This window comes from Pinus tabuliformis, chromosome 7 (genome assembly GCF_031772625.1).
Source record: "Pinus tabuliformis cultivar Carrire ecotype Pingquan chromosome 7, CPIR1, whole genome shotgun sequence".
Classification (NCBI taxonomy): domain Eukaryota; kingdom Viridiplantae; phylum Streptophyta; class Pinopsida; order Pinales; family Pinaceae; genus Pinus; species Pinus tabuliformis.
In genome coordinates, this window is record NC_142293.1 from 1,407,363,530 (window position 1) to 1,407,380,652 (window position 17,123).

The 17,123-nt window shown below is 38.6% G+C and overlaps 1 protein-coding gene across 1 annotated transcript; it reads left to right on the top strand.

Moving 5' to 3' along the window:
- Positions 1-580: 580 nt before the first annotated feature.
- LOC149252923 (disease resistance protein Roq1-like) lies at positions 581-16,218 on the top strand. The gene is made up of 2 exons (XM_089459831.1): positions 581-1,728; positions 14,908-16,218. Exons 1-2 carry the CDS (start codon positions 923-925, stop codon positions 15,749-15,751), a joined length of 1,650 nt encoding a protein of 549 aa, XP_089315957.1. The 5' UTR covers positions 581-922; the 3' UTR covers positions 15,752-16,218.
- Positions 16,219-17,123: the final 905 nt, after the last annotated feature.

Here is a 17,123-nt window from a genome sequence, read left to right on the forward strand (position 1 = left end):
CCACATATCTCACCATGTAATATCACTGAAACTCCAAATTCCTGCTGAAACTCAAAATTCCTACTAAATGTCACTGAAACTCAAAATTCCTTCTAAATTTCACTTAAAATTGACCAGGAACAAACAAAACATCCCACATATTTTCCATCACTCATTATTCAGGTAAATTAATGAAAAAATTTCCAAACATATTTCAATAAATTATTTCCAACTAAGGTTGCAAAAAGAAGCCCATCTTTTAGTTTTTAATGTTTGATTTTCTCATCAGCATTTTTTTTCCGAAGGTGGCAAAACCTATCAAACTCAGGTGTCAAACCAACAGTGAGGACAGCCATCTCTGGCTGCTATCCGCGAATGTCGGTTTGACTCATCACCGTTATCAAGGAAAACCACGCTACCTGTAATAACCCGCTGGTGGTCCGTAAGGGAGCAGGCTTTCACTCCTGCCAGATGCCTCTGGGTCTTGGGCGGTTAACCTGTTTCCTTACGTCCGAGGAAGACGAGCTCTTAGCCAACCAGAAGCAGTTTTACGGCATACTCCAGGCCGACTTCTCATCAGCATTATTTTCAAGGATTATTATAACAATTTTATTCGTTATGTAAAATTAAGAAATTGTTTTTCGCCTTCCCTTGAATCCAAAACTGTATGTACACCTCGATTACGCTGTAAAATCACTGTGCAGACTGAGTCCTTGTGAAACAAACCAGGAATCTTAGCAAATGAAGCAACAGTCATCTTCGCTGCGGTAGGGACGAACAAACTAGAGGATTTCTTGAGCTCTGCAATAGGATTTATTGAGGTCTGCCAAGAGGATTTATTGACATCTGCCTACACAGCGAACAAGAGGATTTCTAGCCATCTGCCGAGATATTTCTCGACATCTGCCTACACTGTGACCTTCGAGTAGACTGAACTTTCGAAATGTTCCCTACCATGGTCGAATTGATTTATGATACGAAATTATCCATATTGGTTTCGCAGATTATTATGGGTTACCATTTATACCCAATTCTATGCATTTCTCTGTTTGCAGTCATCACATGGCTTGTGTTGAAGCACCTCCTCATCTGTTTCGTTTCCAATTCGATCTATCTTTCTTTCGAAGACAAAATTCAATTTTTTTGGAATGATAGCACACCAGAAAAGAAAACCCTTCAAGTTAATTCCATCGCTCGCATTTCTGGAGGATCTTCAACAACCCAACAACCAGCCGGGAGCCAAGCGGCAATCAAAACAAGCAGAAAATTGACTGTTAATAACAGTGGCGCGCCATCCAGGGTGATTCATTATGATGTATTTATAAATCACAGGGGCACAGATGTAAAAAATACAATGGCAGATACTCTCTACGAAATCCTCAAATTTGCGGGGGTGCGAGGGTTTCTGGATCGGGAGGAGTTGGGGCGAGGAGAGGCGCTCAACCATACAATAGCTCACGCCATTTCCACTGCGTCTGTTCACATTGCCATTCTTTCCAGGCATTATTGTGAGTCGTCCTGGTGTTTGAACGAGCTCTGCCAGATGCTTGACACCGATAAACTGGTCATTCCTGTTTATTTCGATGTGACTCCATACGATTGTGAGTCGATAGATAACGGCCCTTTTGCAGAGGCCTTCAGGAAATATTATGCACAGGGAAGGATTGATAAGGAAATTCTTCAGCGGTGGAAAGAAGCGCTGAAAAGGGTCACTCTCCGCCCCGGGAAACGGCTCGACGATTATAATGGGTAATGTTCTCCAACATATCATCAGAATAGTATTAAGTAGAATCCTATTATGGTCAGTTTTTTGACCAAAGGGATGATTCATTTGCACTAAACCTTATAAATCGAGAGGAAGATTATGACTTCTGCTCTATTGTTTGGACTGTAAAAGTTTGACGAATAGATCTAGAGTAGAATCTAAAGTAAATGCAAGCAAATACAGGCGGAATAGATTAGGATATGGTTCAGAGATTTTCATATTATTTCAAAATTAATCAACATAGTTAGCTGCAGAAATCAAACAGTTGGGTAAACATGAACCCATATTTTTTATTTCATTCAGTTCTTGTTGACCCTCCTAATGGGAGTTCTGGGAGTTCAGGTCCTTGAGTGGGAGTTTTATCAGACTTGCGCTGTAGTGCCCTTTGCGTATTTGTGCTGTAAATAATTAGCCTTGAATACTTCAAGAAATAAGCTCTTGAAACGCCTTATCAAGTAGGACCCAAGCCAACCGTCCATTTCCTTCCCAACCCTCAGCTAAGAAGACAACCCTTAAACACCTTATCAAGTAGGATTTATGTCAACCTTTCATCTCCTCATCAACCCTTAGCTAAGACGTGAAGAACCCAACCCTCAAACAACTCGCCAAGTGGGATCTAAGTCAACCCTCCACGTCCTCATCAACACTTAGCTAAGAAACAAAGTAGCAAAAGCCTCAGACACCTTATCAAGTAGGATCTAAGTCGATTGGCCATCTCCTCATCAACCCTTAGCTAAAAACTGAAGTAATGAAACATCAAACACCTTGTCAAGTAGGATCTAAATCAAGCCTCCATCTCCTCATTAACCCCTAGCTAAGAAGTGAAATAACAAACCCTCAAACACCTTATCAAGTAGGATATACATCAACCCTCCATCTCCTCATTAACCTTTAGCTAAGAAGTGAAGAAGCCAACCCTCAAACGCCTTATGAGGAAGGATCTAAGTCAACTATCCATTGCCTCCTCAACTTAGCCTAAGAAGCAAAGAAGCCAACCAATCATCTCCTCGTCAGCTAGGAAACAAAGAAGAGAACCTTCAAACACCTTATAAAGTAGGATCTAAGTGAAGCCTACATCTCCTTTTCAACCCTTAGCGAAGAAGTAAAGAAGCAAAGAAACCAACCTTCTGTCATTGGGCTATTTTCCTTTTGGGTAAAGAGCTAGTTTTATTCCTTATACGATGGATACAATTAGAAGGCATTTATCAATGTTTTTTTACTAGGTGGTTCACAGACCTCAGAGATCGGTGACCACTATGTCCACGAGATATTTGTACCAGGCAGATCCACCCAAAGGGATCACTTCCTACTGGCTCAACCACGGAGCCAAACTAGAGGGTGTCGAGAGAATTGAACCCGTGACCTCTCAATAGCAAATGTGCTTTTACGATGGGGACTCGACCAATTGAGCTAACCCTCAAGGCTAGGCATTTATCAATGTTATCCAAATTACATTGCTTTATTTGCAGTTTGGCATTGCTTCTTGTTGAGAGTTAATTAAACAAAGAATGACTAGACCCATTCTGAAGTCCTATAGCTTAAGGTAATTAGGATATTTGCTTTAAACTTATTAATTTGAGATAACAAAATAAATTTTTCAAGGTACCTACTATGGATTTACATGATCACACTATCAACCCTTTAGTTTAGAAGCAAACCCTTGAACACCTTATCTAGTAGGATCAAACCTCCATATCCCTCATTAATCCCTAGCTAAGAAGTGAAGAGGCCAACCCTCCATTGTTGTGCTATCTTTCCTTTCAGATGAAAATGGATTGGTTGTTAGTTTTATTACTTATTCCATGAATACAATTAAAAGGTATATATGAACATTGTCCAAACTAGATTGCTGTATTTGCAGCGTGGCATTGCTTCTTGTTGAGAGTTAATTAAAACAAAATGCAGCTAAACCTGTGCCAAAGTCCAATATCTTAAAATAAGCATGATATCTTTTAAAACATATTAGCTTGAGACAATACAATAAATTTCTCAAGGAATGTGCTATGAATCTATATGATCTTCTTGTTAATCCAAACACCTTAGCAAATAAGATTTAAGTTAATCCTCCGTCTTCTTATCAACCCATAGCTATAAATCCAAGTGGCCAACCCTCAAACAACTTATCAAGTAGGATCTACGTCAAGGCTCCATTCCATTATAACCCTCAAACACCTTATCAAGTACAATCTAAGTCAACCCTCCACCCCCTTATAGCCCTTAGCAAAGAAGTGAAGAAGCCGATGCTAGAGTGTGTAACTTGGATAGTCTTTTATAAGTTGGAGCATGTACTACAACATACTCAACCCTCTAAGTACTAGAGTCTTTGTTACCACAAAATCTAGCAGGCCTAGTGCAAAGCCCCACTCCACAAATCTAGACTAAATGGCAACAAGCAATTGGGCACCACTCTCACCTCAACGGCCTTTCTCCAATTGTTTAGTGGTAAACTATATACTGCAATAGAGGCTTTCCTATAAGGATCATCTAAGGATATTCAACAATAAGGATTTAAGGTGAAGTATGGTCTATCATTGGGATAAGGTATTAGCGGAGCCTAGAAGGCTATGATATTCTTTACTAAGGTTCAAGTACTCTATCCTTAGACGGCTTAGATTAGTGAGCTATTATAAGTTAGGGTTTGATAGATAGTCAATGATATGATATGCAATATCATATAGCAACTAGAAGAAAAAGCCTTTCAAGCATAGGTTAATAAAGGAACAAGGCTATCAATTGGGTAAGCAAGGATCAAGGTATGCAAATGAGTTTTTATTGGCTGAAACATGCATAAGACAACAATACAAAACATGGCGTCATCCCTATTATAGGGTTTTAATATGTGGTTAATGCTACATTTGCATTTTTCCAATGATTAAATGTAATCCCTATTAAGAGGGCGATAACACATCAAGTAAAATTACTATTTAGCACAATTTCAAGAAATCCCTAACCCTAACCTTAGATACCTAGAATTTAGAGAGAAGAGACAAGATATAAGTTAAGAAGTGGTTGATCAACACCTATTAGACTATTTCCTTGATCTAATTGGGCAATGGAGTCTTTTAGGGCAAATTCAGTGAAAACGACCTTAATGAAGAGGGTGAGAAAGTAGTGTGTCTTCTTACAAACTGTTAATTTTAGATAACAATGGTATGTTCTATGCTTAAGAGCAATTTACTTCAATTTTCTTATTAGCCCAATATCAATTTCCAGATTAGCAATCACATTAACATGACAATAAATGCAGATAGAACATAAATAAAACAGTAGAAGACAAGCCAAGACAAGAGGACACAAGATATGGCGCCAGCCAGGGACAAAACCCAATGTGGGGAAACCCTTTGATCAATTCTTCTTATTATTCTTCAAAAGTTCAACAGAGAGAAAGAGTACAATATGTAATATTCATTTGCCAAATCAAAGTGAAATTTGTCCAGTCAAACAGCAGCGACAGGAAGCCCTAACCAGAAAGTCAACGTTGGTTAACAGGGCAGGATTTGACCTCCAAAACATCTCGGTCAAACCTAGTCAACTCGGCCTCCAACATTCATCCGAATCAGCCCAAAACAGTCCTGAAAAACTCAGTCAAACTTGGTCAACGTTGCAGTCAAACCCTTTTGCAGTCAACGCTGGTCAAACAGCATGGATTGCCTTGATTTCTGTGCCCAAAAATGTGGCCTGCCCAAACAAAATTTTCCTCAATAGAAACACAGTCAAACAAGTCAATGCTGGTTGGTCATTGTTGGTCAAACCCTTCCTGAAATTCGGCCAATGCTGGTCAACGTCCAAAACAGAAAATTGTTATCCTTTCCTTCACACGTGTGGAGAGAGAAGCAGCCCAGAAATCCATACCCAATCAGATGAGGAGAGAGAGATGTGTGAGAAGATGAGTGATGTCCAAATGAGGCAAAGGCACCTTCTATTTATATGCAAATGTTGAAGGATGAATAGCTGTGACTGTTGGGCTTCTGAGCCTACATTAGTTTGCTAGCCGACCTTGACAATTTGTCCATAAACAAAATAAATTCATAATTCCATTTGTACATGTCAGAATGAGATGATCTTTAGATCAATCCTACGACTCTTAGAGAGAGTAATCCAATAAAAATATCAGCTGCATCATATGAGCTGTCCAAGGTGGAGTTTGGCCCTAGTTGCCAAATTTAACACAAACCCTAGTAACTTCATTAGATGGGAGGTTTTAAGTTCAAGAAATGCACATATCAAAGTACTCCCGAAGGATTCAAGGAAAACCCTTTTGCATACCTTGAAGAATCAAGATTTCAAGATAAATATTGCAATTTATACACGACACACAAAGAAATCCTAATTTAGATAAGATAACATGCAAAAATGGAAGAAGCTAAACAATAAACTTACAAAATTCCACAAGTATTTCTTCAATCTATCTTAAAGGAACCTCCTCATGCTAAAATCCTCCTCAAAAGACAATTCACTCCATGAAATTATGTTACGGTCATGTAGAAAAGAACGAAAGAGCTAGTGCACACTTTTAAAGGAGAAGAAGTGTGATGAATGATGATGATGAATAAGTGAGTGAGACTTCCCTCTATTTATATGAGGGTAACCAATTCTCACTTCACTAATTTTACAAACAAAAGCCCTAAAACAAGTTTACTTGAGCATTTGACTAGGTCAAAGGTCACAAGCCGACCTTGAGATAGCTCTAAAACATACCAAATACCAAAAATAACCCACATGTGTGGGAGAAAAATGATCTCCACTGTGAAATCATCCTCCAAAAGGCGAAATAACGCATCAAGTTAGTGAGGCAATGGTCCAAGAGTTTTCCTCCCAGAAAACTTTGAATAGCTATGTGCATCTCTAAAAGGCACCTCCTCCACCATGGCATTATCCAAAAGGAGGACCTTGTCACCCTTCCCATGCATGTAACAATGATGTGACCTCATCTAGGGCAAGTGTTGGCATCAAAGAGGGATGTGCTAACCCTCTCAAGTCATCGTAGTGACAACCATCGTCATCTAGGCTCTAGAAGAAGGCATCATCCATCAAATAGGGTCAAGGTTAGCCTAGGGGTGTCTTGGGTCCATCTGGGCACATCATCAAATATTCCAATGCCCAAGCTTTCAAGCTTAGTGTGTCAACATTTGGAGGCACATCAAGAGGTGTAGAAGCACGTGGAATCTGCTCAAGGCCCAATGCTCATCTCTAGAGGGGCAATGTTGGGGCAACAAAGTCATATCTGCTCTCAGAACGGGGCAAAGTACCCCTGCTAGAAGGTCTTGAAAATGAGTCAAGCTATCCCTCAAATGATCTCTACTGCATGTGGGAAACCACTTGAATAAAACATCTCAAGATCAAGTGAGATCAACTTCATTAGGGACATAAAACTATTAAGGCATCATAATGGACCATATCTAATGTTAGGGGCATATAAATGCTTCACACAAAACTCACCTAAATGTCTAACTAGATTAGGACCTCTAAACAAGTTACCTCACTTGTGGTAGGGATGATTAGGTACACAACCCTATTATGTTTTTCTAGCCCCCAAGGGGAATGCCATGTCCCAGGTTGGCCCATTAATCCATAGGTGTGTGTGATATGGTGGTCAGGGAAGGGTAGAGACTTCAAGAAAGATGCCGTAGCCATGAGACTAGGTAATGGGGGTCCAACATCCAGAGTGTAATGATGTAAGGAGGGAGCAATCATAGTGGCATGAGTCACCCCTTTCCTCGGCCTACTTTTTCCACCCTTTTGGTGCACCTTTTACCTTAGTGATTTATCTTTATTTGGTGCATAACTTCGGATCCAAGCTTGATTTACGCTTTTTCAATAACCCTTTAAGATGTTATTTTATCTCGCTCATTGGAGTTGGGACATTCAAGAGTTCCTTTGTTTTAGATGAAGTATTGAATGTTGGAGGAATTGGGCGAGTGGCTAATAATGGGGGTAGAGCTCATGCTAGGCTTTTTCCCATGCTCTAAATATGTCCCAACCATCTTTTGCATTTTACATTTTCTTTCCATTATGGATTTATATGCTTTTATTGTTCTTTCAAGTGCATCAACCTCTAAGGTGAAGTTTTTGGGCCCTAACTCAAGGATGTGGATATAGGGTGCCAATCCCAATGATCAATGACAATCAACCAAAAGGATGTAGATGAATAATCTGGAGAGATGGAAAGTGGTATGGATTACCTTGGACATGCTATATTAATCACTTCCTCCCCAATGGTGCCCTTCCTAATCCCTAAGGCCTTAGAGGAGGTCCCATTGGACTAGAGTCAAATACTAATCTCTAAATGTAGGAACAAGGATATAGTCGAGATTTTTTGATCATCCAATTTTCCCCGTGATCCATATTAATATGCCCATAACATTAAATGAAAACACATGATTGCTAGAATGGTTAGAGTACCTGCAGATAGATGATATGCCTTCCTTCAAGAAGAATGCCAAATGGTTGAGAGAATTGACCCGAGCGATAGGTGGAGAACTATGGCATAATGCTATTTGTCGACTATCATAGGTCTACTCGCTGATTGGTTGCCAAATGAGGAGAAAAAATTTCTCGTATTGGTTATCGACTTTTGGTGAGTAACATCTCACTTTAACTCGGGGACATGTGCTCAATGTAGAGCGCACGAGCCATTTGCTCGAACTAGGAATGCATGAGAATTCCAATAATGTTTGGTACTCATAGACCTATTACCTGTACACTCACAACAACTGAGCAAGTTGTTGATTGTCACCCTTGCGATATAGAATAAAAATAGTATTGAAATAAAATATTAACTAAAATAAAACATAACATCTAACTACGATGCAAGTAAACAATATGCCGACAATCAAAGAAGGATGCACACAAAAGAATGAAAGACACACAATCCCATACTAACTACCCACAACTGAATACATTAGGCCCCAAAAGGGTGAGGTGCTTGCCATCCAATGGTGATGACAAGGGCTCTCCAACAAAATTAGCTATGTAAAAATAGTTGACCCCGACCTTTCCATGGAATTTGTATGGATGGGGATCATCATTAACAAGAACCAAATCCCCAACTTTGAAAACTTTCCCTTTTTTTTTGACCCATTGTTTCTTTTTATTATTTTTATGCCTTTGTCTTTTCACTTTGGAGGAATGCAATTTTTATTTAACATACATTTCCCCCACTTTCCAAAACCACCCTTGGTTTCCCAAGGATACTAGGCTCAAAGTGTTTCCATGCCACTTGCAGGTTTAAGGGTTTAGGATTCCCTTCTGTCTTGCTAGGCCCTTCAAGTGAATTAGGGAAGGGGAGAGGATCATTAGTTGTTGATATACTTGAATTATTATGGCTTTCCATTCTCTTGTCAATGAAGTTGCCTTGGTCATTGACATGTTCAAAATGCTTAGCAATATGTGGTTCTCTATACAAGATGAATGGTCTTCCATTTGTTGTGGTATGGTGGCGTAGGATAGAGCCGTTTGCAAATGCCTACCAACAGAGGCCGGCCACTTCCTTGATAAGAGCATGCCCCAGGCATTAGGAGCATCAATGACTACTATATCCATTAACACAACTATATCCTTATTAGTAGCTAAGGCAACTTTAACATCTTTAGTTAAACCATGCATTGGAATGGACTTTGACTTAAAACCACACACATTTCTATATGGCCTAGTGACTTGCAACTTTAATTGATTCATGACTCTCAAAGGCATCACATTGGCTGAGGCTTCAAAGTTCAGCATACAATTGTGCAATATTAGATCAATAAGCACAAGATATAATAGAAAAGGTGTGTCCCCTCCATTCTTCCTATCATAGTACATGTTTTGCAATATCACACGAGGGTCCTTAGGCTTTCTATTAAGGTTGAGAATTCTCCTAACTTGACCTCTCTAAGGTTCAACCTTTGCAAGATCAAAGACTGTGATAGGCACATTCACCTTAGCCAGAACACTTCCCATATCTACTTCTAATGACACCCCATTACGGGCATTAGATGGAGTAGTCTTAGGAATGCTCTTACTAGAGGGAAATGGTGCCTCAACCACATTTCTTTGTGGAGCAGAACTATCACTTGCCTCAAGTTTCCTTGGCTCATTATTCTTTGTAGTATAATGCAAACTTTTGAACCTATCCCTAGCTTCAACAACATTAATATGCTCATCACATTCTTTATTATGTTCTTTGGCTAGTACTTCATGCTGTTGTTGAGGAAGGGACGAAGTGTCCATTGGAAAGGTAGTGAAAGGACCAGATTCATTTATTAGATTCAAATGCTCTCGTCTATCTTCCTCGTCAACTTTATTATAAGGGCACTTTTCTTCACTATTTAAATCAATACACTTTTGACACCAAGGAAAACCCTCTTGATTAATCATATTAGTAGGGACAAGAGTGTTAGGCGCAGGTTGTTGAGATACATTCTTGCCACCACTTGGGTTTTGGTTCTTTCTAGAGGCCTTATCATTGTTAAATTGAGACTTAGGAGGAAAATTTGGGCGAGACCCTCTTTCTTTGTCTAAGATGGTCAATTTATTCATCATGGGCATTTGCCCTTGCATCAATTCATTATTGGTCTTATCAAACTTTTGGCCAAAGGCTTGCAAGGCAGGGTCAACTTGTGTAAATAGCTTGGCTTTGGCCTCCACTTTGACTCTAGGATATGAGAGCAAGTCAACTTTTGATGTAGTCAAGTTGCACACAATAGTTATAGGCTATAACATAGGCTTTGGCTTGCTCGAAGTTCCGAGGTTCCTTGTCTTTCAAGGCATAATAGATATGCCGAGGAAAGGAATCAATGTACAATGCAAGGATGGTCTTATCACTAGGATTATACAACAACAATACTTTGAGTAATTTGTCAAACCTTTGAGTGAAATCCTTAACGTTTTCATTGTCAGTTTTCTTAGGTTCTTGGAACCTAGCTAGGAGTTGCATTCCTTCCTTGATAGTGGCCCATCTTTTATTAAGTGCTTCATGGAATTGGGCCTAGTCTTTAATTCTCCCTGCGGGTAATCTAGGTACAAATCTCTAGCATTTTCCAACAAGAAGAGGGCAAACAACTTCATAACCATATCCTCTTCTTGGATCATTCTTCCACTGACACACTAATAAAACTTATCCATGTGTTGCTTAGCTGTGATTGCATTAGTTCCATTGAACTTGGGCAACAATTCTTCATACTTCTCAGGAAATTTGTGCGGGAATCTTGGAATGGCACTCATATCAAGGGTCTTGTATGCAGTGTTGAGCCACGACTTGGCCATTCTGGCAGAGGTAGAAGGGCTACCAAAAAGATTTTTGATTATGGGGGAGGTAGAAGTTATCATGGTCTTAAGATTTGTCTTCTCTTAGGAGGAATGACTCCTTTTGACCGACTATCAAAAGCTCTTAAGCAGGGATTGGTTTTAGGAGTCGCCAAATGAGGTGTTCCAACTTAGGATTTGGGATGTTCTCTTCAACAGATGTTGAAGCATATACTTTGGATGATGAGCATGTTGCTCAACTCTTCCCCGACAACAATGTCAAACATTTTAATGTAAAATCTAGTAGGCCTAGTGCAAAGCCCCACTCAGCAAATCTAGACCTTATGGCAACAAGATATTTGCCACCCTTATCACCTCTAAGGCCTTTCTGCAGTTGTTTAGTGGTAAATTAGATACCACAGGGGAGGCTTCCCTATAAGGTTAACCTAAGGATATTCAACAATAAGAATTTAACATGAAGCAAGGTCTATGATTGGGATAAGGTACTAGCAGAGCCTAGAAGGCTAAGATACTCTTTACCAATGTTCAAGTACTCTATCCTTAGACAACTTAAAAAGATTAGTGAGCTCTTATAAGTTAGGGTTTGATAGGTAGTCAATGCTATAGTATGCGATGTCATATAACGGCTAGAAGAAATAGCCCTTCAAGCATATGTCAATAAAGGAAACAAGGCTATCAATTGGGTAAACAAAGTTAAGGCTATGCAAATGACTTTTTATGGCTGAATCAAGCATAAAACAACAATATAAAAGATGATGTCACCCTAATTATAGGGTTTTAATATGCAATTAATGCTAGATTTTGTTTTTTTACCAATTATTAAATGCAATCTCAATTAAGAGGGCAATAACACATAAAATAAAATTACTATTTAGCACAATTTCAAGAAAACACTAACCATAACCTTAGATACGTGGAATTTAGAGAGAAGAGAGAGAATATATAAAGTAAAAAAGGGGTTGATCAACACCTACTAGACTAGTGCTTTGATATAATTGGGCAATGGAGCCTTTTAGGGCAAATTCAGTGAAGACGACCTTGATGAAGAGGGTGAGAGAGTAGGAGTCGCTCTTCTTTCAAACCCTAGCGACTTCCGCAGATGGGAGATTTTAAGTTCGAGAGATGCACATATTAGAGTTCTCTTGAAGAATTCAAGGAAAATGCTTTTACATACCATGAAGGATCAAGATTCAAGATAAATATTGCAATTTATACATGTCATACATAGAAACCCTTATTCACATAAGATAACATGCAAAAATGGAAGAAGATAAGGATAAACTTACACAATTTCCACAAGAACCTCTTCAATCTATTCGAAAGAAAGCTCCTCATGCAAAAATCCTCCTCAGAGACAATTTGCTCCATGGAATTACATTACAACCAAGTAGAAAAGAAGACGAGTTAGTGTGCACTTCTAAAGGAGAAGAAGTGTGATGAATGATGATGGGTGAATAAGCGAGTGAAACTCCCTTCTATTTATATGAGGATAACCAAGTCTCACCTCACTAATTTTACAAGCAAAAGTCCTAAAACAAGTTTACTTGAGCGTTCAACTTGGTTGAAGGTCACAAGCTGACCTTGAGATAGCCTAAAACATAACAAATGCGAAAAATAACGCACACTTGGGAAAAAATTATCTCCACCATGACATCATCATCAAGGGTCAATTCAACCTTCCATCTCTTTGTTAACCATTGGCCAAAAAAGCAATGTAGCCAACCCGCAGACACCTTATGAAGTAGGATCTATGTTGATCCTCCATCCTTATCAACCTTTAGCTAAGAAGTGAAGAAACTAACCCTCAAGCACCTTATTAAATAGGATTAAAGTTAACCCTCCATATCAATATATTATAAGAAGCAAAGAAGCCAACCCTTCATTGTTTTGCTGTCATTCTTTTCTGATGGAAATGAATTGATTGCTAGTTTTATTACTTATCCAATGGATAGAGTCATAAGGCATTTATCAACATTGTCCAAATTAGATTGCTCTATTTGCATTTTGGCATTGCTTCTGGTTGAGAGTAAAATCAAACAGAATGTGGCTGGAATCCATGCCAAAGGTAATTAGGTTTTTTTCTTAGACATATTAATTCGGGATGATAGTTATCCAGTGGATAGAACCATAAGGCATTTATCAACATTGTCCAAATTAGATTTCTCTATTATCATTTTGGCATTGCTTCTGGTTGAGAGTAAAATCAAACAGAATGTGGCTAGAATCCATGCCAAAGGTAATTAGGTTGGTTTTTTAAACACATTAATTTGGTATAATATAATAAATTTCTTAAGGTGCCTGCTGTGAATCTACAGGATCTTCTTGTCAACCTTTAGCTAAGAAGCGAAGAATCTAACCCTCAAAAACCTTACCAAGTATGATCTAAGTCAACTCTCCATCTCCTTATTAACCCTTAGCTAAGAAGTCAAGAAGCCAACCCTTGAACACCTTATCAAGTAGGATCTAAGTCAAACCCTCCATCTTACTCATGCAATGGATACAAGTCAAAAATATTTATCAATGTTGTCCAAGTTAGATTGATCTATTTGCAGCTTGGCATTGCTTCTGGTTGAGAGTTAACCAAACAGAATGTGGCCAGAACCCATGCCAAGGCCCAATATTATAAAATAACGAGGATATACTTTTCTCCAACATAATAATTTGAGATAGCAGAAAAAATTTCTCAAGGAAATTGATGACATAATATAGAGCACAAGATCTCTTCGAGTTTGGGGAAAGTTATAGAACACACAGTTTGTTGGAGTTCTGACAAAGTTATATTTACCAAGATCTTATTTTATTGAATTAATAGTAAATACTGTTTCTAATTTATTGGCATGGCAATGCCCTATCTCAACCACTATTACAGCAGACCATTTTATTCTACATTTCGAATGAACAGTGCCACCAAAAGCATTTGTTGCAAAGGCAAGCTTCTATGCATTTGGAGTATTCCCATTTAACATTCAGAAAGACTTTCGTACTATTTGGTTTATAAGAATGAATTCTATCACAACAGTTCTGCAGAGTGATAAAGAGATTTTTTAAAATTCGATGTCAAGATTTTGTAAGAGATTTCCAAGCACTTGGACTTTTAATCAAATTCATTTAACTTTATCCCTAAGAGCTTCCATTAACAGAGTGCTTTGCAAAAGAAGAAAATAATTGAGCTCTAAATCTAATTTAAGGTCATAATGTTTGGCTGAAGTTTCCTCAAGACAACCTCCTCATGAATGTTCAGAGGTGCAGATAAGTTTAGTAGAAGTCAAAATTCATTCAAGCATCACAGGATTCAGCTAAAATCAATAGGATTCATCTTGCAAGCAATAAGTGGCCTTTATATGAGTAAGAGGTTCGTTCTTAGGTTGCTTGAAAATTGTTCAGCCCCATTAGGGTTAATTTGAACAAACTGCATGAAATGATTGGGGTAGTGCAGGCCCTTAACATATTTTTGCTTTAAATGATCCACCCTAACAGCCTGTGCAAAGTAACAATTGACAAAATCGTCATGGGTATCCCAATCAGTAGTTCAAGGCCACTTTCTTTTCACCACCTTATTTCAAGGGCCATATTTTACTGGCTAATATGTTTGACTAATCTGATATAGCATAGCCCTCGCAACATAACTGACAGTGGTTACAAAAAATTAATTTTAAGTAGGCAGACAGCTGATTTAATAACACATTTTATCTGCAAAACTAACCGACTGTCTTTGCTTTTCTGCATCAAATGAGTAGAAATTTGCATGGTAGTTACAGGGGCAAAACAGAGCAATTTTACTATTTATCCAAGAAAGGAAGCTTGCAGGGCAGATAGGTTTCTCATATTTGCATCATTTTATTTTGAAGTTCTAGTTAGGTTACTCTGTTTACGTGTTGAGGAGTTTAACTCCATTGTTTTTACCGCTATGTAAACAGTCAACATGGGCTGCTGGCAATGGAGGTTGTTGCAGAAGTGCTGAAAGAGGTGAATAAAATGACCTTAGAAGAGGCCAAGTTTCCTGTCGGTTTGACACAGAAAGTAGAGGATCTATGCACACTCATTCGCTCCCATAAAACAAGCACAAGAGCAGCTACCATTGTGGGAATTATAGGGATCGCAGGCATTGGCAAGACCACATTGGCCAAAGCTCTTTACAACCGGCTATACAGGGATTACAAGGCAGCTTCGTTCCTTTCCAACATGAGAGAGACAGTTAAAAACAAGGGATTACAAGCTATGCAAACCTTGCTTCTCAAGGATCTCTTGCATGTTGATTGGAGTGTGAGAAGCCCCAGTGAAGGGAAAGAGTTGCTGCGAAAACGTCTGAATGTGGTTGAGGATATTCTCATTGCTCTGGATGATGTTGGCCAACATGAGCAATTAGCTGGCCTCCTGGACCTGAGTGCTTTGCATCCAAATGCTGTAATTCTGGTGACTACTCGAGATAGAGGGGTTCTACAACGATTCAGAGGTTGTTTGGAGTACGAAGTGAAGAGATTGGAGGCCATCGAAGCAGAAAAATTGTTTTGCTTGCATGCCTTTGGAAAAGAGAAGGCTGATGAAGATTTGCAGGATTTGGTCGTGAAATTGGTGCGTATGTGCCATGGTGTGCCAATGCTTTTGAAGCAGTGTGGTGAGCGTCTTTATGGAGAAGACAGATCATGTTGGGAATTTCAACTGGCCAAGCTGTCAAAACAGTTAGAATCTCATGCTGAAGACGTTCAAACTGTAGGTGGTAATACAGAGCAGGAAGGCTTCTATACATATGAAATATGGTAGGAAGACGAGTGAAGAGATATATTTTATCCTTGCATATAGATTTCTATCAACCTATCTATGATGAGCTTCCCTTTGATCAATCTGCATTTACATGATCATTGAGTCTGACCAGCAACTTGGTCCTTGGTCATTTAATTGGGAGTAATCTGACTATTCTACTTTTTGTACCATGTACAACCAAAATCAGTCGAATCATGGTCAAACCAAGGATTAAAATACGCCAAAAAGTAGAATAGTTAGACAATTCCATTGGATAATAATAATAATAATCTATTTTTTGGTGTCAGGTTTAGCCTGACAAAAATGATGTATGAAATCCCCTTATTTGTGAGATGAGAAATTTATTTGGTTAACATCATCTTTCATTTCAGCAATGATATTCTCAATCACTTTTGGCTTTCATGGGAAAGAAAGTCCATAGGTTCTATAACTTCGTTCCTTAATGAAAGAGACATATTGCAGCTCCATGGCTTGTGTGGATGTATAACTACTATACTCATTAGTTCCATTTCAAAATGCATCACTTCATGTACCAGAAATTAGCTACAAACAAACGGAGCAAGCAAAAATTACTAATAAGCGTTCTGAGGGTTGTGTTACAAACACTCAATAAAATTATCTCTACTGAGAACTACTCTTTTGTAGCATTTGCAAATCTGTAAATGTGTCATATATTGTTTTTATGTCACAAGGTTCGTTGAACTCTAACCTTGAGGTTTGAATTTTGGCGAACGTTAATTTTTTTTTGAGGTTCGGCGAACCTCATAGCCATTGACCAAGTCCATAGATTAAAACTCATAACTTCATCTCACAATTCAAGCTTGTAATTTATCCTTGCAGTTTCCATGTCCATGATAGCATTTTTGATGTTGATTTCTTACTATTTTATCCTGTAATTCATTTTAAGTTATATATATATGAACCTAATGACGAACCTCATCAAAAAATTCGAACCTAATCATTGCCGAACTCGAACTCGAACTCAAACTCGAACCATGTGACATTAGTTCAGATTAAAGATGGATTTATTCCCCGAGTTACCAACAGAATTTTTCCAAAATACAGTGCAAGTGAGAAAAAAGTTCCAGGCAAGTGGAGACTAGTAGAACTTCTTGAAGCCTCATTGTCGACAAATAAATACATCCACGACCCAGAGACAAGAAAAATGGCTGCTTTTGGAGGCACATTCACCAAAGTATGATTCTAGCCTCTGCTGAACCAATTTTCTTCAAAGGACAGTATAAAACAGTTAGTGATATGTGGTTTTTGTGTTCGTACAATCAGCAAACAATCGTTCTTTCTCTTTCTCATGAGAGGCGCAGGAAGAATCAGATTTCTGTTTAATTTCCAGAAACACATAATCATGAAAATA